Source organism: Neovison vison, chromosome 7 (assembly GCF_020171115.1).
Source record: "Neovison vison isolate M4711 chromosome 7, ASM_NN_V1, whole genome shotgun sequence".
Classification (NCBI taxonomy): domain Eukaryota; kingdom Metazoa; phylum Chordata; class Mammalia; order Carnivora; family Mustelidae; genus Neogale; species Neogale vison.
The window spans coordinates 96052722-96076381 of NC_058097.1; the positions used below are offsets into that span (position 1 = coordinate 96052722).

The 23660-nt window shown below is 39.4% G+C and overlaps 1 protein-coding gene across 6 annotated transcripts in view; it reads right to left on the reverse strand.

Moving 5' to 3' along the window:
- Nucleotides 1-23660, reverse strand: part of ATM (ATM serine/threonine kinase) — a 120716-nt gene that overhangs the window by 61057 nt on the left and 35999 nt on the right. For all 6 annotated transcript variants that reach the window (XM_044257704.1, XM_044257705.1, XM_044257706.1 and 3 more), the window contains exons 21-29: nt 21606-21688; nt 21354-21509; nt 20207-20282; nt 19945-20075; nt 17171-17291; nt 10058-10231; nt 8625-8794; nt 7441-7687; nt 53-168 (exon numbers count right to left, since the gene is read on the reverse strand). In XM_044257704.1, the coding sequence (XP_044113639.1) occupies nt 53-168; nt 7441-7687; nt 8625-8794; nt 10058-10231; nt 17171-17291; nt 19945-20075; nt 20207-20282; nt 21354-21509; nt 21606-21688 (1274 nt within the window). The remainder of the gene's footprint in view (nt 1-52; nt 169-7440; nt 7688-8624; nt 8795-10057; nt 10232-17170; nt 17292-19944; nt 20076-20206; nt 20283-21353; nt 21510-21605; nt 21689-23660) is intronic.

Consider the following 23660-nt stretch of genomic DNA (forward strand, 5'->3'; position numbering starts at 1 on the left):
CCAAAGAAATTCTGAAACTGCAGCCAACTCTCTAAGTTTAAAATACCCATACCCTGAAAAGTCACAGAGGTCCGTGCTCTGGCTGGCACCGGAAGTTGCCGGTTCGTGTAACGTCATCAGTAACTCCACCACAATCTCTGGTAAATTACTAAGGAATAAATGATCAATCTGTAAGGATACAAAATTAAAATAACATTTAAGTTTTCACGTCTGTGACCTTTTAAGACAGTTTGAGGGACTAATGTTATTGCATCACTTCCAAAATTAATCCAGGACTAAAAAAGGAAATAAATAACCAAAGACGTAAGATGTGCAAGACATACAGCTAACTCCTTCTGCATGCAGCCTGAGAGGAAGGTAAGGAAATCATACCCAACAAGACTCCCTTAATCTGACTCTTGTTTAATTTTAACAATCAGGGGCGCTAGGGTGGCTCAGTTGGTTAAGCCTCTGCCTTCAGCTCAGGTCATGATCTCAGGGTCCTGGGATCAAGACCCACACTGGGCTCCCTGCTCAACAGGAGCCTACTTCTCTCTCCCTCTGCTGCTCCCCCTGCTTGTGCTCTCTCTCACTCATTCTCTCACTTTTCTCTCAAATAAAGTAAGAAATAATTTTAAAGAATCATTTTAACTGATTAAGACTTCAGGTGTAGCACTGAATTCCTCAATATAGTGATTTTCCTGCCAACCAAATTCCCTATTGACCTACACTGCTTCTCAAACTGCATTTTACCCTTGATTTACTCGGAAAATCCATCTTGCTTTGGAATGATTGACTAGTAAGAATTCCTAGTGCCTTCCCTGCATGACTTTTCCCCAGATTTCTACTTGGTTGATATCCCCCACACCCCCCGTCAAGAAGAGTAGATGGAAACCCTCCCGGACAGGAGCAGGCTCCTCATGGATCCACCTCCTGTTACCCCGGGCCTCACAGACAACATAAATTTAGTGTTAAGGAATGGGTCCGCTGCGCTATAGCTCACCCAAATGAACGACGATCGTGGAGACTTACAGGTGGATTTGTTAGCTCTCCGAGTAAGGAATCGCAGTAAATGGCTGATTCACTGGGTGCACAAGGAGATGAGGAGATGTGCAAATGTGCTGCCTCACAACAGAAATGGTTTAAAACGGGACAAGAAAGAATGGAATGTAAAGATCCTAGCCCTTCCCTCAGGCCCATGCATCACTCAGGCCAGCCTCTCTAAGGCTGCAGCCCTTTGAAGAATGCAGCCTCGCTTCAAAGCATATCTGGGATAAGGAAGGACAAACTGACTGCCTGTGTTTCATGTTGGAGGAAACATTAGCGAATTTCCTTATACACAGAACGGCAAGTAGCTTCATGAGTTTTGTACCATTCTACAATAAGCAAAACCTGTAATGTTTAGCTAGGGGACATATAAATTACGCAGGTGTCTAGGTACAGCCCACCAATGCTGTTAACTGTTAATATCTCAGACTTTTGACAACTGACAAATTTCAGAGGCTCAGAGACTAATAATAGTTGTACAACACTTATGCACAGAAGACAGAATCTAGAAGATTGATTTGGACAAAGTGTATATTAGAGAACCAAAGAAAAAGCAAACTTAAAACAACTTAATGCCAACTGGAACTGAGTAACAGTAATTTAGGTCTTTAACCAAGTTTCAAGTTTGCCTCTCTCCATTCTTAACACTGATGTTTCAATCAGGCCTCATGTAATTATTTTCCCCTCCTAGACTTACTCGGATTCTGCAAATTGCTATCTTTTAGTTTGAATACATGTATTTTTTTAAACATTTTATTTTTAAAGATTTTATTTATTTATTTGCCAGACAGAGAAAGAGAGCACACACAAGCAGGGGGAGCAGCAGGCTCCCCACTGACCAGGAAGCCTAACGTAGGACTCATTCCCAGGACGCGGGGATCATGACCTGAGCCGAAGGCAGACACTCAACCAACTGAGCCACCCAGGGGTCCCTAGCTTGAGTACATTTTAGAAAAGTAGTAAGATTATGCCTGCTTAGAAACAGGGAGATAGCTGGGAGGGGTAAAAGCAGGGTCTTTCATAAATTCCATAACCTTTGAAGCACCAACTTTCTGTTTCAACTCTCTTTTGAGAAAGGAGGTCATTTGCCTCCATACTGACTTAGATCTAGCTCCGACTGGCAGTGGTCCACCGAGGCAAGTGAGAAACTCCACGTTCCATTTCTTGGTTCAATACAGTAACTGGGCAAACAAAAAAATCCCCTGAAGTTTAGCCAATTGTAATTTTAATATTAGCCAATCCTGGTTAGTCATCCTTATTTACATTAAAAGAAAAAAAAAAAAAACCTTGAGAATAACCAATCTTCTTTTACTTTAAAAAAAAGTTTATGCGTTTTAAGTTCCCTCAAATAATTTTGGATGTATCTAAATTACTACAAAACAAACAGAAGTTGTCATAGAACCTTTTTTACTTGACTCCATCTTTTACCAAATAATGAGTATTCACTACATACTAAGTACCCAGGATACACCGGCAAAACAGAAAAAAGTGAAAAATCCTACCTTCAGAGTACTTATAGCAGAGTAGACAAACAATGAACAGGATTCGTAAGTATATTACATATAGTCAGTCTCATGGGAAAAAGCAAGAGTGGGGTATGGGACCTTGAGATCACACTTCTTGAAAAGTAAAGAGGAACACTTCCTACACGCTGTTCAGTACTGGCTGAAATTTAACATCTGGTTTGCACTTATTTATTACTGCCAATTAAAATAAATTCTACGGAGAACAAACTGAGTGACTTTCAAGTGGACACAGATGGAATATATCCGGTATTTAGGCTAATTTAAGTTTGTTGGTTTCATTAAAATAGACATGTTTTTAGAGTTATCAGCATTAAATATGAACTTTTTTAAAATCTAAGTTTGTTAAAGGTCAAATAAGCTCATTATTAACTCTGCTGTAATTTTTTAGCAAAAGGATGACTTAAAATGATTAATTTTCTGTCTATGTTTTCGTGGGTTATCGTTAAGACAGTCTTTGATAAACTAAGGCTTTAAACGGCACTGAATTCATTGGACATTTAGGTCTTTCTCAAATGAAGTAAGATGGTAAAGCACTGATTACTGAAGGTAGGTTTGTGTTTTTGGCTTCTTATTGCAGAGAAGCGAAGAAGATCTGAGTGTTTGAAAACATGCTCTGTGTTTAACAGATTCATAAATCTGCCACCTAAAGAATTCCAGCGTGACATTCACAACTGGATTTCACTGGGGACCAAGTTTTTGAAAAGTTAAAATTCTTCTAAATGTAATTAAGACTAATGGAAATAGGGAAAAAACTTTGAATGAAAAATATGGGGGGTGCCCGGGTGGCTCAGTGGATTAAATCCTCTGCCTTCAGCTCAGATCATGATCCCAGGGTCCTGGGATGGAGCCCCACATCTGGGTATCTGCTCCACGGGAAGCCTGCTTCCTCCTCTCTCTCTCTGCCTGCCTCTCTGCCTACTTGTGATCTCTGTCAAATAAATAAAATATTTTTTTAAAAAAAGAGAGAGAAAGCTGTAAAAGGTTTATGAAGGGAAATTTTTGGAAAAGAATTTTATATGTGGTCAGGACTAAAGTTGAAATGAATGGATATTAAAAGTATATTGGTGTAACATTGAAATTTTGCTTTTCTCTCTGTTCAGAGACAGTTTTCAACTGCTGGTTTGCACCTGAGAAGAAAATGTAAAGAAAGGTTTTTTTCTTTCGTCTGCCCAGAGAACTGGTTTCTACGTTTTCTCTTTATCAAGTCTTTGATCACTTCCTTAAAGCTTCTAAATATTAAAGGAGCTAAGTTTTGCTAACAACTACATAACCCTATATATTTGTCATCTTGGTTAAATAAATAATTATGCTTTAAGCTTTGTAATGATTTGTAATCCACTATTCAGGCATATGTTTTATAACTTTCTAAGGTTTTTTAACAAACTTCTCAGGATTTAAATTGTAAATGAAGTCTCTGACTCATTAGGCCTTTGTATTTGGTATGGTAAGTTTCTCTGGAAGCACTACCAAACAAACCATGACCAGCCTTTGGTTATGTCTGGGTAAATGCTAAAACTATTCTAGAGAACATATGTAATTCCTAAAGTTTCAATATGTTAAACATACACTTAATATGTTTTAATAAATTTTAACATGTTAGTGTTATGTTTCACACAAATAACCAGATGTCCTTGCCAGCTACACTATAACCTCTCATCAGATCTTTAACCATGTCTATTTTGGAGTCTTTTCTCATTAATAGTCATTCTTATTCTATTGTGACACGTCTCATCTTTAAAGAGATTCATAAAAAGGGCTTTTGCCAAAACAGGTTTTTTGATACCTTTAAGATCTAAGAACTAAAATTGGTAGAATTTCGAAACTAACTAAAAAGCTGCACTCAAACTAAACAAGACTTAGTAATACGGACAGTTTCTGTAATTCTTGTTTGAAACACTGCTGGTACCTGGACGCCTGGGTGCCTCAGTGGGTAAGCGGCTGCCCCTGGCTCAGGTCCCAGTCAGCAGGAGTCTGCTTCTCCCTCTCTCCTACCCCATCGGTGCATGCTCACGCTTCTCTCTCTCAAATACATAAAACCTTTAAAGAAACAACAAAGAAACATTGCTGGTTCTCTAATGTTTACTCTACCAGACTGAAGAATCTTTCCCTTAAGATACCCACGACTTATAGAAATGTGATCTTTATTTGTGAAGAAACTGAAGCATTTAACTTTTCTTTCCACCTGAACCGTCTGAAATTCTGCAACTCTCAGTGAGCTTTCCTTCTTACAGAGCAATCGCAGTCATTTGCACAAGTTCAAGAAGAATCTATTCTCCTCGCAACAAAACAGCCCTGGAAATACTGGTTATTTTACCACAGCTTGGACTGGAATGCCATATTTGAGAGACATGCACAGACTCTGATACGACCATAAAGCTTTAAGGGAACCAAGGTCGGCTTTATGAAGCATGAAGTTAACAAAGCCCGCTGGAAGGGTTGGCCTGATCCCTTGTTTACAGAGTTCCCAGCAGCCTTACCAGGGGAGTAAAGAATGTCACTCCCTGGCACAAGCAAGAACCTCAGGAAGCCTCGGGAAACTCGAGAAGAGGAATTCGCCCAAAACTACAGGTATCGCAGGCACGTCTGATGGCAAGCACTTTGCCCGGCTTCTGGCCTACAGAGGCTACTAAAAGTTCAGTCAAGACTCCTTATAAAAAGTTCCAGGAAAGCAGATTCTAAAAGATCTATATGATCTATCCCTATTCTTGCTTATTAAATTATTAGGACAATTTTGTTAAAATGGAACTTAACAATCGAATTAGTCTTCATTTGGCTATCTCTGATTAAAAATGAAGGTTGTTATAGAGGAAAAAGTGTTTCAACAACATATCTTTGTAAATATTAGATTTTAAACACACAAGACTCAACACAGGGTTTATAATTTGCTCTACCCATTAAACTGTATTTTTTCTTTTGCTTCTATAAAGGTGCCTCTTATTAATTACATAATTGCTTACAAAATGAAATTGCTTGCTATGCCATTAAGGCCTTAAATAACTACCAAAATAGCATTAAGATCTTTTCACTGCTGCAGAAGGTTAAACAAGTACTAATATAAAAACAGAATGTGGTGTATATATTCCAGATGTCACCAAAATCTAAGAGGATTGAGCAAAATTAATGCTTTAAATGATCTCTCTCTTTCCTTTAGTGATTGGTTAAAGCTCCAGGACCGCAAGACAATTATGGCCAGCTATCAAAGGTCTTTTGTTCAGGCTTCTCTTTCTCATAATAATATTAACTTTATTTTGTTGCCATTGCCGGTGCCAAGCCTCCTTCCCTGCCATAACTTCCCCTGACAAGACAATCCTTTCTACTCAAGGAGGTTCAGCTATATGTTGTCTAGCTTGGATTAGCCGCCTCTGCCTTTTGTAACTCCGACATATGAATTCCCCACTTGGGGCATCTGGGTGGCTGAGTTAGTTATGCATCGGGCTCTTGACATCAGCTCGAGAGAGTCATGATCTCAGGGCTGTGAGATCGAGCCCCACATCAGACTCTTTACTCAGCAGGGTGTCTACTTGAGATTCTCTTCCTCCCTCTGTCCCTCCCCGATCATGTACTCTCTTTCAAATAAATAAATAAAATCTTAAAAAAAAAAAAAAATCCCCACCTGACCAATGTCGACCCACGGGCAGGGACATCTCTACACCCTGATTCAGCAGCAGGAAGAAGTTATAAAAGATAAGACCTTCCACCCTCAGGAATCCTAAAGATTTTAAAGGTCGAAGCTATTCAGGGGAGAAATGATGTGGGAAACAAAGGCAGAAGGAAATACAGATAAAACTAAATTTCCTGTAGCCCAATGACAAATACTTGAGATACACAGTTTAAAATTCCCCCAAGAAACTCCCAACTGTCTTACCATGAGTGCCTTGCTAAAAGGAAAAACAACCTTAGCTTGACGATAGCCAGGCCTCCCCCATCCTGTCACTCTTCTTTAGCATATGAAAATCCTTCTGGAATTTCACTTTGTCTTTACTTCCCCCAACTCCAAAATATATAAGTCACTTGCTCCTCACAATCCCGGGCCAGCAGCTCTTCTCGCCCCAGTAAGTAATTAAGACATTTTTTAAAAGGAAAAAATCAATAAAAATAATCCAAAGTTTTAAAATTTCTGATTAAAAATACTTCATTTAAAAAGCCAATCAAGGGCGCCTGGGTGGTTCCGTGGGTTAAGCCTCTGTCTTCGCTCAGGTCATGATCTCAGGGTCCTGGGATCAAGTCCCAAGGACTCTCCACTCAGCGGGGAGCCTGCTTCCTCCTCTTTCTCTCTCTGCCTGCCTCTCTGCCTACTTGTGATCTCTGTCAAATAAATAAATTAAATCTTTAAAAAAAAAAAAGCCAATCAAAAGAAGCAATAAATAAATAATTTTTTTAAAAGATTTTATTTATTTATTTGACAGAGAACACAAGTAGGCAGAGAGGCAGGCAGAGAGAGAGAGAGAAAGAGAGAGAGAGAGAGAGAAGCAGGCTCTGCACTGAGCAGAGAGCCCGATGCGGGGCTCGATCCCAGGACCCTGGGATCATGACCTGGGCTGAAAGCAGAGGCTTTAACCCGCTGAGCCACCCAGGCGCCCCAAATAAATAATTTTTTTAAAGAGCAAATAAAAAAATTCACAGATTGCCTATACTAGATAGGAATTACTACGCATTAAATTTTACTGCATAAATGATGAAAAGTGTTAAAACTGTGAAGTTATATCTCCAGTGAATTAGGTTATGATAAGGACAGGGAGCCTGCCTGACTCAGTTGGCAGAGCATGTGACCCGGATCTAGGGATCAGGAGTTCAGGCCCTGTGTTTGACCTGGAGCCTAAGGAAGGAAGGAAGGAAGGAAGGAAGGAGGGAAAAATGAGAGGATTAGTAGGTAAAAGCGAAGTCATACCTGTTTTCCTAGGACGTTTTCATCTTTAAGGGTATCATAGACTTTGGCAGCGGTCTCTCTCTGCTGTGCCATCCCACTGTCTCCTGGACCCTCGTAGGCAAAGTAAGGAAGAATATTTACAAGAATCTTTGGAAAGCAATGTGCTAGAAGACTTTTCCAATCCTCTTCAATCTGATTAGCAATGGACTTAACCTCATCAAAACGACTTCTAATCACCAGATGTGGGATCAAAACCTTGTAACATGATCTGAAAATATAAAATTTTAAAGTATATGTTATACATAACTTTTGTCAAATTTTGTAACATAGCTCTTAAAATAAAAAAAATCCTTTACTTAGTAACCATGAGCATGCTACCTTATCTAGATCACTAAGCATTCTTACTCTAATTCTATAAATGGAGAAATGAAGTTAAATAAATTCTAAATAATCAAATATAAGAAACAGATCTGAGACTATACCACCCTAATTCTATGAGCAAAAAAATCTGTGAACTATATTTATTTCTTTTGCATAACCGACTGATGCAAAATTACTTCGTTTATGTAAAATGAAATGTAAGGAAATTTACAAATTCAAACTATTAATGTAAATTCTGTTATTGCCAAAATGAAAGAACGGCCACTGAATAATTACGAACTATTTTCCCACCATCCTGATACCCAAACACTATTCTTTAGTTGTTCCAATCCTCTTCATTTTCAAAATTTTCTTCTCAAGAGTTAAGAATTAGCAAAATAAGTATTTTTACATTAAACTTTAAATCTAATAAAAATAATGACAAAATGGTCCATAGCCAAGCAATAGCAAGGAGAAACAATTTATCTTTGATTTGTCATAGGGAAGATTATCAAACACTGAAGCTGAAAGAACCCTTCAAGACCTTGTAATTCCCTTGTACAGATGGAGAAACGAAGTCCGAGGGGTGCTTGCATGGCTTGCCCAAACTCACACAGCTCGAACTAAACCCTAAGTCTAGTGATTCTCTTCCACACATGTCGATTCAAACAAGCAGCCCCGCTTCTCATACTACGAGCCTTCCAGCTCCATGTGTGTGCATGTGCACATGGAGGGGTGTGTGGGTGTATGAACGTGCGTGTGTGTAAGGTGGGGGAAGGGGCTGCCAAACATTTCCATCTCATTTAAAAATGAACATATTTCATGTGTGCCATAGGTAGACCTACCTATAGAAATCCTCAACATTTGTGTAATTTAGTAAAATAAAAGGAAAAGAATATAAACTATGTTCAGTATCTTGAAGATTCAGCCATTCCAAAACCAGGTAATCCAAATGAGAAGCCATGAAGTCTTCCAAACGTCTATATTCAAATGTTTCAGAAACTTTCTCTAAAACCTGCACAGATCAGAAAAGTCAATGCTTTAAGAAAACAATGAAAAATAAATCACTTAAATCTTCTATTTACAGTATAACTTTGAAGCAATCATTCAAGCACTATAGCCTGATTTCCTCATCTAGGAGATGGGGATACTAACAGTACCTGGGCTTCAGAGAGACTAAATGAGAAACACGTATTTAATACACACGGCAACCACTTAGTACATGTTAAATGAATAAAAATGGAAAAAATATATTGCTATGTTCAACCTTTAATTATATTTCAAAGGAAGGTCTAAAGGAAATAATAATTCTTCTCAGTCCTAAATCTAAATAAGAAAAATCCAACCACTATAATCCACTTATAATATCAGGTAGTGGAGGGGCGCCTGGATGGCTCAGTCGGTTAAGTGTCCGACTCTTGATTTTGGCTCAGGTCATGATCTCAGAGTTCTGAGATGGAGCCCATGTCAGGCTCTGCATTCAGGGTGGAGGGGCGGGGAGGGGGGTTTTCCTTGGGATTCTCTTCTCCCTCTCTTTCTACTCCTCCCCTGCTCCCTCTCTAATATAAGTAAATCTTAAAAAAAGTAATAATTAGGTAGTGTAGCAGTATACTTAAAAAAAAAAAAACACCTTTTGTTTTAATACTGAGAGGTGATAGATTAGCTTGCGTGAGACTAAGGACCTACAGGTTGGCCTACCAGCCAGTTCCATGGAAATCAGGCCACTGATCTGTCACTGGTTCATCACACAAACACCTACAATGGAAAGGTCTGGAACTTTCCAAACCATGAACTCTGAGGCGCTAGACTAGGGCAGAGGCGGGCATTCCAAAGTACCTGCTGGTGTGACTACACGACGGGACCCAAGTGCTCCTTCCCTAGCCGCACACCTTAGGGGCTTCCCCGCTCCCTGAATTCTGGCCCTGCTAGACCCCAAGGTTGTAACCCAGAATCTATCAGGCAAAACACCTGCTACTGCTCGTTTTCTCCATGTGTTTTCCTCAATAAAAGCAACTCCAGAGGGCATGGTCTGGGAAGAGATGTCGTTCATCCCTGCTAGTTCAATGAATACTTTGAGAAATGCTTAACAGAAAAAATGATACTGCATCCAAATAAACATACACTATTTAAAGAGTTAACTACTTTCCAATATTCCCAATCTAAAAAATAAAATCATCTCCAAGTCTTTAACAAGTGCCACTTTAAAGTAAGCTTTAACTTTTTCAAGTATTTAAAAGTCACACAAGAAAAATAATAAAAAATATTCATCTACATGTACCTTTTTAACGAGGTGAGGTTCTAATCCGTTTTCTTTCACAGACTTACACAGTGCAAACAAAGCCTGTTTTTCACAGACTGGGCTACAGCATAAAATCACAGCTATCGTCATCAGTAAAACAGATTTTCTGTTATAGATCTCATCCAAAAGTTCAGGGTTCTCAGCTCTGTGGGACTTGAAAAGAATTTCAAAAATAATAATATAATGTAAATATACAAACATTGCAAAGAAGCCTATCAGTCTAAAATCTATTCACCCACTCTAACATTTAATAAGCAGCCATTGACCACTGTTAAATCTCACAGCGATGGAGTCAAGGCCAGCCAGAGATCTGAGAAAATATCAAAGTTGTTGTAGAGGAATAGCTGTTTTTGATAAGATCTTATGGAAAGAATTCACAAACATCACAGTAAAGTATAAAGCAATAAAGAAAAACAAGAAAGAACCTGCAAGAAGGGCAACCTGATGGTTATCAGAGGGGAGGAGTGAAGATGGGTTAACAAACTGTGGAAGATGCCCTTCAACAGATGAATGGATAAAGATGTGGTCCATATACACACTGGAATATTACTCAGCCATCAGAAAGGATGAATACCCAACTTTTGCATCAACATGGATGGGACTGGAGGAGATTACGCTGAGTGAAATAAGTCAAACAGAAAAAGATAATTATCATATGGTTTCACTTATTTGTGGAACATAATAGCATGGGACATTAGGAGAAGGAAGGGGAAAATGAAGGAGGGGAAATCAGAGGGGGAGATGAACCATGAGAGACTATGGACTCCAGGAAACAAACCGAGGGTTTCAGAAGGGAGGGGGTGGGGGAATTGGCTAGCCTGGTGATGGGTATTAAGGAGGGCATAGACTGCATGGAGCACTGGGTGTTATACGCAAACAATGAATTATGGAACACTACATCAAAAACTAATGATGTACTGTATGGTGACTAACATAACATTAAAAAAAAGAAAAAGAAAATAGGATAGAAGAAGAAGATGAGGGTACTAAGGAGGGCACTTGTAATGGTGAGTACCAGGGGATATAGGGAAGTGCTGAGTCACTGTATTGAACACCTGAAACTAACGTAACACATTAACTGGAGTAAAAACAACTTAAATGAAGAAAAAAATTGCAAGAAGGTGAGAATGATTATAAGCTCCTTCTCCATGACCAAGTATATATCCTAAGATGCTTTCATTTCTTTATTATTTGATAGGTCTTTATACTTTAAAAAAATACTGTCACATGTATTGTCAAAAGTGAAAATAAAATCCTAGACAACTAGGCGGGTAGACAAAAGAATACATGCTTCTAACTTAATGACCTATCATTATAATATCCCAATAGATGTGAACACTTTTTTTAACTAGGTATAATTGATAAAAGCTCCTCAAGAGGCCTGGCTAGCTCAGTTGGTGGAGCATGGGATTCTTGATCTCAGGGTTGTGGGTTCAAGCCCTACATCAGGTACAGAGATGACTTAAAAATAAAACCTTTAGGGGAGCCTGGGTGGCTCAGTGGGTTAAAGCCTCTGCCTTCGGCTCAGGTCATGATCCAAGGGTCCTAAGATCAAGCCCCACATCAGGCTCTCTGCTCAGCGGTAAGCCTGCTTCCTCCTTTCTCTCTGCCTGCCTCTCTGCCTACTTGTGATCTCTGACAAATAAATAAATAAAATCTTAAAAAAAAAAATAAATAAAACCTTTAAAAAGGAAAAAAAAAAAGTTTCTTTTCACATTTTGAAAACTCTGCTATTCACTGACCCTACTTCTGTTTTTCTGGTACAATGAAAATAGGAGCCAGATTCCTCTACTAAATGGCCATCACTGGCAGACTGCTAGGAGGCCCCCACAACATCAGCTCCTCCACCAGCTTAAGAGAAACACATCTACAGACTCTCTTACATCCTAGTTAAAAATCTACTTTTACTCAGAAACAAACCCAAGAAGCTAGCCGTCCTTTATAATGTACAGGGGACCCCGGATTCAGGACAGTATGCTTCTATCAATGATGTCTAGGACAGAATTTGCTTCTTCTGATACTACTACAATGCAGATTCATAGAGTGCTCTCAAGATGTAAAACTTCGTAGGACTTTTTACAAATGAATTTCTATCGGGTCAATATTTTCTCTTTTTGCCCAAGACAGGCTAATCTTAAAATGTATGATATACATCTCTATTAAGTTTTTTATTAATCACATTTTTTTCAATCTATTGAAACTTTTTTTTTTTGAAATTCCTTCTTTCATGCAACTGTCCTTTTCAGTTTCATGCTATCATCAATTAGATAGTATTAGATAGTTAACTGTCTCACATATTTTTTAAGAACATACCAAGGCATAAATATTCTTTTTTTCTTTTTAAGATTTTACTTATTCATTTGAGAGAAAGCAAGAGAGTACAAGTGGGAAAGAGAGGGAAAGGCAGCCTCCCTGCTAAGTAGAGAGCCTGATGTGGGGCTCAATCCCAGGACTTTGAGATCATAACCTGAGTCGAAAGCAGACGCTTAACTGAGCCATCCAGGCGCCCCTCTTCACCCCACCCCAGGATTTTATTTATTTGACAGAGAGAACATAAGCAGGGGAGCGGCAGGCAGAGGGAGAGGGAGAAGCAGGCTGCCTGCTGAAGAGTGAGCCTGACACAGGGCTAGATCCCAGGACCCCAGGATCAAGACCTGAGCCTGAGGCAGACGCCTCAGGTGTCGGGTGGCTCAGGTGGTTGAGCATCCCACTCATCGTTTAGGCTCAGGTCATGACCTCACAGATGTGAGATCAAGCTCCAACTCAACTTGTGCTCCGTGGGGTGTCTTCTTGGGATTCTCCCTCTCCCTCTGCCCCCACGCACCCACTCCCGCTCATGCATGTGGACACACACTCTCTCTCAAATAAATAAAAATCTTTTAAAAAAATATTCGAAGAAATAAGGAAATCACAAGGTTCACTAAAAAAGACCAACATAATTTAATCTTCCCTATTAGAACACTTTTTAAAATCCACTTCGTCCTACCACTCCCTATTCTCCAAATTAGCCTCTAATCAGATCTTATTTTTAAAAAAGCTATTTTAAGAAGACTGAAGTCATACCAAACTTTTCCAACCACGGAAGTATAAATTAAAAAAAAAAAAAAAAAGACAATAACACAAACACACAGAAGCTAAACAACATGCCACTGAACTACCAATGGGTAAGTGGAGAATTCAAAGAGGAAATTAATATATGGAAACAAAAATGGAAACACGGATAGTTCAAAATCTTTGGGACATAGCAAAAGCAGATCTAAGAGGGAAGTGTATAGCATACCTCAAGAAAACAACAAAAGTCTCAAATAGGCAACCTAACTTTACACCAAATGGAAATGGAAAAAGAACAAAGGGCAAAATTGGTAGAAGGAAGGAAATAAAAAAGATTAGAGAGGAAACGAATAAAAGACTAAAAAAAAAAAACCAAAAAAACAGAAAAGATCTATGAAACCAAGGACTGGTTCTTTGAAAATATCAACAAAATTGATAAATCTTTATTTATCAGACTCATCAAGGAAAAAAAAATTAACACTCAAAATCAGAAATGAAAGAGGAAAAGTAACAACCAACACCACAGAAAGACAAAGGATTATAGGAGAATACTATGAAAAATTATATGGGAATAAATCGGACAACCTAGAACAAATGGATAAATTTCTAGAAACAGACAATCCCAAAAATGATTCAGGAAGAAACATGATTTTTGGACAGGTTTCTAGTAAGGAAACTGAATCAGTAATCAAAAAACTGCCAATAGGACACCTGGGTGGCTCAGTTGGTTAAGCGTCTGCCTTTGGCTCAAATCATGATCCCAGGGTATGGGGGGATCGTTGCTCAGCAAGGAGCCTGCTTCTCTCTGCCTCTGCCTGCCACTTTAACTGCTTGTGCTCTCTCTGACAAATAAATTAAAAAAAAAAAAAAAGAAAAGAAAAAGAACAAAAACAAAAAAAACAGGCCAATATCCCAGAAGAACACAGATGCAAAAATCCTCAACAAAATAATACCAAAATGAATTCAATAAGACATCAAAAAAGACCATTCACTGAAATCAAGGGGATTTATCCCAGGGATACAAGGATGATTCAATATTCACAAATCAATCAACATGATATGTCACATTAACAAGAGGGAGAACAAGAATCATATGGTCCCCTCAATAGATGCAAAAAAACATTTGACAATCTTTCATGATAAACACTCTAAACAAAGAAAACTTTGAAGGAACAAACCTCCACATAATGAAGGCCATCTACGAAAAACCCCCAGCTGAGATTATATTCAATGGTGAATAAAAAAGAACATTTCCTCTAAGATCAGGAACAAGTAAAGGATGTCTATTCTTGACATTTTTATTCAACACAGTACTGGAAGTCCTAGCTTCAGCCAACAGACAAGAAGTAAAAGGCATCCAAATTGCTATGGAGAAAATGAAACTGTCACTAGTTACAAATGACATGATACTACACATAGAAAATCCTAACAATTCCATCTAAAAACTATTAGAACTCAAACTATTAGAACTCATAAATGAATTCAGCATACTGTTGCAGGATACAAAATTTATACACAAAATCTGTTGCACTCTTTTTTAAAGATTTTATTTATTTGACACACAGACAGCACAAGCAGAGGGAGTCGAAGGCAGAAATCGAAGCAAACTCTCCGCTGAGCAGAGAGCCCAATATGGGGCAACGATTCCAGGACCCCAAGATCACAACCTGAGCCAAAGGCAGCCCTAACCAACTGAGCCACCCAGCGCCCCTCTGTTATACCTTCATACACTAATAACGAAGTAGCAGCAAGAGAAATTAAGAAAACAATGCCATTCACTATTATAACAAAAAGAATGAAAAACTTAGGAGCAAGTTTAACCAAGGAGGAGAAAGACCTACACTCTGATGAAAGAAACTGAAGACAGCACAGAACAACGGAAATATGTATCACGCCTCAGATCAGAAGAGCATTATTAAAATGGCCATTCTACTCAAAGCAAGCTACAGATTTAATGCAATTCCTATGAAAATACAAATAGCATTTTTCACAGAAATAGAATAAATGACCTTATAAAATTTGTATGGGGCCAGAAAAGACCCCAAGTAGCCAAAGCAGTCTTGAAAAAGAACAAAACTAGAGGTATCACAATCCCAGATTTCAAGATACACTACACAGCAACAGTAATCGAAACAGCATGAACTGGCATACAAGAAAGACACAGAGATCAATGGAACGGAAAAAAGAGGCCAAAAATAAACCCACACTTACATGGTCAATTAGCCTACCACAAAGCAAGCAAGAATATACAATGGAAAACAAATAGTATCTTCGATAAATGGTGCTGGGAAAACTGGACAGCTACCTGCCAAAAAATAAAGCTGGACCACTTTCTTATACCATACACAAAAAAACTCAAAATGGATGTTAGAACTAAAGGAGAGGGGCGCCTGGGTGGCTCAGTCCGTTAACCATCTGCATTCAGCCCAGGTCACGATCCCGGGGTCCTGGAAGGGAGGCTATGTCGGCACCCTCATCATCGGGGAGTCTGCTTCTCCTTTTCCCTCTGCCGCTTCCCCCGCTTGTGTTTTCTCTCTCTAATAAATAAATAAAATCTTAAAAAAAAAAAAAAAAAAAGATCTAAATGTGAGACCTGAAATCATAAAATTCCTCAAAGAAAACACAGGCAGTTACTTCTTGGACAATGACCTTAGCAACATTTTTCTGAATGTGTCTATTAAGGCAAAGAAAACTAAAGCAAAAGTAAAGCACTGGGACTCCACCAAAATGAAAAGCTTTTGCACACCAAAAGAAACCATTAACAAAACGAAGAGGCAACCTACTGAATGAAAGAAGATACTGGCAAATGATACATCTGATAAGGAGTTAACAACCAAAATATTTACTGTAAAAAAACTTCTACAACTCCACACAGAAACAATTCAATTAAAGAATAGGCAGAGGACCTAAACAGACATTTTCCCAAAAACATACAGATGGCCAACAGACACATCATCATCAATGAAATGCAGACCCAAACCAGAGTGAGCGATCATCACCTGACAGCCGTCAGGATGGCCGGTATGAGGAAGACGAGAAAGAACAGGTGTGGGGAGGTCGTGGGAGCAAGGCAAGCCTCGGGCACAGCTGGTGGGCACGCAAGCCGGGGCAGTTACTGGGGAACACAGTGTAGCAGTTCCTCCAAAAATTGAAAATGGGAATCCCTTATGACCCAAAAATTTCACTACTAGGACCTTACTGAAGGAAAAAAAAAACCACTAATTTGAAAGAAAAATGCACGCCTATACAATATTTACAATATCCCAGTGATGGACGTAACCCAAGTGTCCACTGACAAATGAACGGATAAAGATGTGGCAGGTGGGTGGGTATGTGTGCGGGTGTGTGTGAGAGACGGGGGATTACTCAGCCACTGGGCGGGGGGAGATCCTGACATCTGCAACAACATGGATGAATCTAGAGGGTATAATGCTAAGTGAAAGAAGTTAAAAAAAAAGACAAACACCATATGGTTTCACTTAATGTGGTATCTACAAAACAAAACAAACAAAATATCAGACTCTTAAATACAGAGAACTGGTGGTTGTCAGAGGGCTGGTGGGTGGGGGGATGGGTGAAATAGAGATGAACAGGTACAAACTTCCATCTATAAAATAAGTCACAGAAATGAAAAACACAGCACAGAGAATATACACAGTAATACTGTGATAATGCTATATGGTGACTATACTTAAGACGGACACTAGTAATTTACAGAATTACTATGTTACACACTCAAAATGAATACAACATTGTAGGTTAGCCCTGCTTCAATTTAAAAAAATTTTTTAATAAAATAAGAAAGCTATTTGTACTCCCATAAAAATCCAGTAAATTTTGTTTTTCCCATAAAACAATAGTACATATAAGTTGAACCAAAGAAACTGCCATTATTGGATCAATTCCAACCAATTTCAATTCAGTCACACAGGTGTTTTAGTAAACTGGTGGATGCACACTGTCCTAGGCCACACTGGTAAAGTAACATGACATAATTATAAGAAGTATATGATAAGAGCACTTATGCATTGCTAAAATTACCACTTCTCTCATTCCTTCCAGAGCTTTCAAGTATGCATTTTCAAAAGCTGTTTGCTGAAGCTTCAAAGGAAGTGCTTTCAATAATGTGGACGAGCCTCTGTGTTTCATATCCTGGAATAACCTTAAAAAAAAAAAAAAAAAAGCAAAAAGTGAAGTAATTTTTTACCTTAAACATTATTTTCTAAAGCATGTCATGGGACACAAATAAATCACATTGTGAGATATAATAGTATACTGGGCCTTCTTTTTAAAAACCTTTGAAATCTAATCCCATTTAAACAGGTTTATATCCACTGGTTAATGTCAGGTCTTTAAAATATACTCCATTTTCTCCTAGAACTGGAAGGGTCTCAAAAAAATCTATTAGCTTGAGGCACCTGGGTGGCTTAGTGGGTTAAGCCTCTGCTTCGTCTCAGGTCATCATCTCAGGGTCCTGGGATCGAGCCCCACATCATCAGGCTCTCTGCTCAGCAAGAAGCCTGCTTTCCCCCTCTCTCTGCCTGCCTCTCTGCCCACTTGTGATTTCTCTCTCTGTCAAATAAATAGATAAAATCTTAAAAAAAAAAAAAAAATCTTTTAGCGTATTGCCCAAACTTGAACAGTCCTGAACTCAAACTAGCCTATAAAGAAAAATTATCCTCTGATCAAACACCAAGCCTTCGGCTCCTGTCCCCATGCTCTAATTTTTAAAAAATGATCTTATCCTGGGGCACCTGGGTGGCTCCGTTGATTAAATGTCCAACTCTTGATCTCAGCTCAGATCTAGATCTCAGATCTTGCAAGTCCCGTGCTGGGGTCCATGCCCAGCATGCAGTCCACTTTAAAAAAAAAAAAAAAAGTGATTTTATCCTGCAAAGTGGATAGCTTTATGCCTTGATGATCTATTTAATTTCTTCATGTGATGGAGAAAAGCTGATCAGTGCTCTCTGCATAATATCCTATCATATTTAAGAACAACTCTGCTCAATTTTATCCCTTCTGCTTTTTTAGTAACCAAAGCCTTTACACTTTTTTTTTAAGATCTTATTTATCTATTTGACAAAAAGAGAGAGATCACCAGCAGGCAGCGCAGCAAGCAGAGGGAGAGGCAGGCTCCCCGTCAAGCAAGGAGGCCAATGCAGGACTTGATCCCAGGACTCTGGGATCATGAGCTGAACCGAAGGCAGCCGCTTAAACTGAGCCACCCAGGCGTCCGTTATTTCACTTTTTGCTGCTCCTCTGATTGCTCCAGTTTCTCTAACATCTCTTAAAATAGCCCAATATTAAATATCAGCCATAACCAACCAAACAAACAAACAAAAAAACCCAAAAAAGTCCCAATGGATGTTATATTAATGCCATTCTTGAATGTATACATTTTTTAAATCTTCCAAGAGGTTTTCCAAATCCACACTGCACTGTTTTCTTACATTTAATTTATGGTTCTCCACATCCCCAGATCTTTAGCTTCTGTGTTTATCTTCCGTCTTGTAAGGACTAAAGAAAAGCTCACATTCATGAGCTACATGCACTTACAAAGCAAGTCCTGAAAAGCATCCCATACCAAAGGGATTAGACACGATTCTGATTTGGGAAAACACTACCATCAGCATACTCAGACTGTGCACACATCTGACTACTGTGCACACACACACTGTGCACACATAACTAATATATACAATTATGTGCCTGCTGGGTAACTTCTTTTTAGCAAGCATTAATTATGGATTACTTATATCCAAATAGTAGTTACCCAAATGATTTTCAGTTTTGGTGTTTTCTGAAGCATAAATTCCTTTTTCAAACATTCATTTATTTTATAAATTACTGAACACCTACCACGTCATTATTATTTTTGGTGCTGAGTATACAGCAAAAAACGAAACAGATAAAAAAACCAATGCCTTCTAGCAGCTTCTATTTAAGCTAGATGTGTTATATTTAAAATATAACATTTCATTCTTTTTTTTTTTTTTAAAGATTTTATTTATTTATTTGACAGAGATCACAAGTAGGCAGAGAGGCGGGCAGAGAGGCAGGCAGAGAGGGGAAAGCAGGCTTCCTGCCGAGCAGAAAACCCGATGTGGGGTTCAATTCCAGGACCCTGAGATCAAGACCCGAGCAGAAGGCAGAGGCTTAATCCACTCAGCCACCCAGGCGCCCCTAAAATATAACACTTCAAGTGGTCATACATGCTACTGAGAAAAATAAAGGAGAGAGGTACTTTACGTATAAGGAGTGTAAGGTGAGAAAGGCAGAGATAGGGCAGAATTTAGATCTTAAAAATCACCTGGACCACCTGAGAAACATGCAGTCCTGGGAAATTAACACTGCTTCTGCAAGGACTCGAACATTAAACAGGTCTCTATGACAGGCTTATTCCAGTGCCTAACTGTACATTCACTCACATGAATCTGACTGTAATTAGCACACGGTGAAATGTCCTCATTTTCATTTTACAAACTCCTGTAAAATCACAGCCCTATCCAAACAGTCCATCCGCCCCGTAAGGGAGAGCCGACACGCCTCATTCGGCTCCACCACTTACTGGCTGGACGGCACCAAGCAAGTTACCTTCTCTCTCTCGAAGCCTCTTTTCATTTACAAACTGCAGGCAGTAGGGGTGTCCAGGGGATGGGACTGTCAGAATTAAGGGAAAGCGTCACTGCCAGGCGGAGAGTGTATTCTCAGCGAACACAGGCCTCTTCCTGGCTACACGACCCTGCCACCTGCAGTGTCCCAGAACTGCGGGAAGACAGGCCCCATTACCTGTTGACGGACTCGGCAGCCATTACCTGTTGACGGACTCGGCAGCCAACATGCTAACGTGATGATGACGATCAGCGAGAAAATGTGGAAATACTTCATTTACAGGAAAGTCTTTCCCCATTACATTAAGAACAGCCCATTTTGAGTAAGGATCGGTCTGTGGGAAAAGAACAAATGATGTCAAATATAAAATACGAAGAGAAAAATCACCCGCTGACAAAAAGAAACAAAGGCTACTTTAGAAATTTCAATGGAGACCTTACTAATAATTAACATAGACTAACTCACCTCAAGCAAAGTTTTAAGGCACTTTACTAGTGCCATTCTTACAGAGAATGTGCATTTCCCCTCCTTTGCTAGGTGCCTGAAATAAAGTAAGTGTTTCAAAGTCAAATAATTATTCCAGTAAAAGCACAGTGTAAAAAAAAAAATAAATCATTGAGTATTACACTTTTTCTAACTTTTAATTATTCTTATTCTTCCAAAGTCTCTTTCCATACTAAATTTAATTCTCCTGTGGCATATACCAGTCAATATTCTTAACTTTCATAAAAGAAGTCAGCTTGAAAATGAGTTCATCTCAGGGGCGGCTGGTGGCTCAGTCAGTTAAGCATCTGCCTCCAGCTCAGGTCATCCCCAGACGGCACCTGTGTTGCGCTCCCCGCTCAACGGGGCGTCTGTTTCTCCCTCTCCTCCCAGCCCATGCTCTCTTTTGCTCATTCTGGCAAACAAATAAAATCTAAAAAAAAAAGTTCATTTTAACGTGTATTATTTGTTTTATATGATTATGCCTCCTCTAGGGGCTATCATACTTCAGCAAACTATGTTATAAACTTGCTTTAAAAGGAAAACATTTGTAAAGTTCTGTGTTTTTTTTTTTAAGTTTTTTTTAGTTATTTATTTGACAGAGAGAGAGAGATCACAAATGGGCAGAAAAGCAGGCAGGCAGAGAGGGGGAAGCAGGCTCCCCACTGAGCAGGGGACCCCGTGGGGGGGCTCGATCCAAGGACCCTGAGATCATGACCTGAGCGGAAGGCACAGGCTTAACCCACTGAGCCACCCAGGAGCCCCTGTAAAGTTCTGTCCTTATAACAAAGATTTTAAAACCATATTCTATATCAGTTCAGAAGGCCTTATCGATCTGTTGGGTCCGAGGGTTCTAAATTATACATATGTGCCCCTCTGTCAGTATCATCAGGATACGTCACACTGTGACTACACACACAAAATACCCAGAGAGTGACACGGCCAATGTGTTCGCTAGTTCTTCAAGCAGCTAAGGAGGGAGACAGAAGCTATATTCTACTATTGTCAAAGGTTGTATATAGTTACATTCAACATTAGCCTAAGTCACTAAGGTAGAAACGCAAAGTTGGCAATTGTATCCAGAGTAGCAAAAGAGAATTAAGAACTCCGCACACTGCTCCGCACCTACCAGAATGCTCCAATCACTGTTAGCAACTGCCCTTGAGCATCCCTTGTGTTTTCAGCGTCCATATCGCCTTGACACAGGTTCCTCACTACAGGAACTAAGTGGTTTAAAACTGTTCTACAAACATCCTGGTCACGGCGATAGAAAGAACACACGTTGCTGCAGCAGAGAAAGTTTACCTTTGTGAGTATAACAGAACATAGCAGTTCATTTATAAATTTAAAGTGAACATAATACATGGTTTTAATTTCTTACGAGAGTGGTTTTAGAAGTTCAACAACCTCTTCCATTGGCAAAGGATATTCTTCTCCAGGAAGCTCCTTTAAAAGCACTAGATACTAAGATAATTAAAGGGGGAAAAATTATTTTTCTTCATAAATTATTCGCTTAAGTATGTATGTAACCATAAATTCATCAACACAGGCACACATACACACCTGCACACAAAAAAAGACCAGCGAATTTCTAAAGGAGGCAAGATGGTAAAAAAAAAAAAAAAAAAGTCTGAAGTTAAAGAGAGCTGGATTCAAATGCGGGCACTCCAGCCTGTTACTTGTGTGGTTAAAAAACTGGCCTTGTCACCTGAGCCTTTGGACTCTCACCTATAAAATGGGGATACAGCATGTACCCGGCCAGCTTCCTGTGAGGACTAAAGAAAATCAATGTAACTGTCTAGCATTTATTGCGAATTCCTTAGGTAGGTAGTTGTTTTCACTGTTGGGGTTGGGGTTAAGATCCTGAGCAAGAATCTGAAACTATTGTTATGCCTGGGGATGAGATTTCAATGGTAAAAACAGTTACAGGCATGAATTTTGGACAGCAGAGATAATGGTGGGCGGTGAAAAAGTCATAAATACCCTGAGTTACCCTCTTATCAAGCAACCGTGTAGGGTTCCCCATGCTACTGTGGACACCAAGAAGCACGCAGCAACCATCAGGTATAGTCACAGTAAGTGCAAGCAGGCAGCGGGTTTCTGAGAGCTGCCAAATCCCTTTCTAGCTGTAGTTAAGAAAAGAGAAGACATTGTTTCCCACCATCGGTATGTAGAAAAAGGTTTCTTATTCCTCAGATATTATAAAAGAAGACTAACCTGGACCATTTTAAATACTTGCCTTGAGAGTCATACATGTAATGTTTCTGAGTGTCTTCAACTGATTTTAAGCACCAAAGCTTCAAGAAAAGCATATAGCCCTCCTCACCGGCCAGGGCTGGAGACTTGACTAGTTTGCCAGGGTCAAAACCAGGGAAACAAATAGGGCTCAACCAAGCACCTTTGCTGAGCGTGGAGGATCAACCAGTCTGTTCACCTCCAAGGGAACATGACAAGGGATTCGACCAGGGACTTAACCCACCTGACTGAAGAAGTTCTGATCAACCCCTGGTGTGTTTCCCAGGGCTGAGGAAACAGAGGCACATTTGCCAAGTTGCCGGGCCTGGGGACGTGCCCGTGGACTCACCCCGCACACCCACTGAGCCAGAGGCTCTCCCTCAGAGTTCACTGGTGCTGGGGCAAAGGGGATGATGGCCTACACGGTCAGGGGGTAAAAGTTACATAAAAGAATTCCGAGTAAAAAAGTAACTGTATTGAAGGTAAGTGGGAAGCCAGCTTTCTTACTACTGGAAAACGGAACTACAAATATGGAAAGAGAAGAAAACAAATTCTACAATGTTGGACTGGAGCTGGAAGTTTCATCTATCAGTTGAAAGACAGACAGGAGAGGGATTCCTTTTCTGACATTCTCACCAAAACCTAAATCTAAATCTAATTACAGAAAATAGACAAACCTGAAGTGAGGGCTCCTAGAGGGCGAGTGGTTGTACTATTTAAAAATATGAAGGTCAGAAAAGAGAAGGAGAAACTAAGGAAGTGCTCCAGGTTCAGAGACTGAACAGACTTCACAGCTAATCGCAATGCTACAATGTTAGTTTCCCAATTAGACTGTGCTTATGTAGGAGAGGACACTGTCTTTAGCACATACACTGAAGAATAAGGGGCATCACATCAGCAAATTAATCTCAACATGGTTCAGAAGACGTATGTGTGTGTCTGTGTGTTTGTGTGTGTGCCTGAGACAGAGAGAGAGAGAGAGAGAGAGCATGCACGCAGAAAGAGAAAATGAAAAGGCAAATCTGGCAAAATGTTAACTGTGCAAGTGTATGAAGGGAACAGGAGAATTCCTATTGTACTGAAACTTTACCGTCACTTTGAAATTATATCAAAAAATATTTAAAGTGGTATTAGCAAACTGGAATTTAAAAAAAATTTGTGAAGAAACAAAATACTTACAGCAAAAACAAACTTTAAAGCA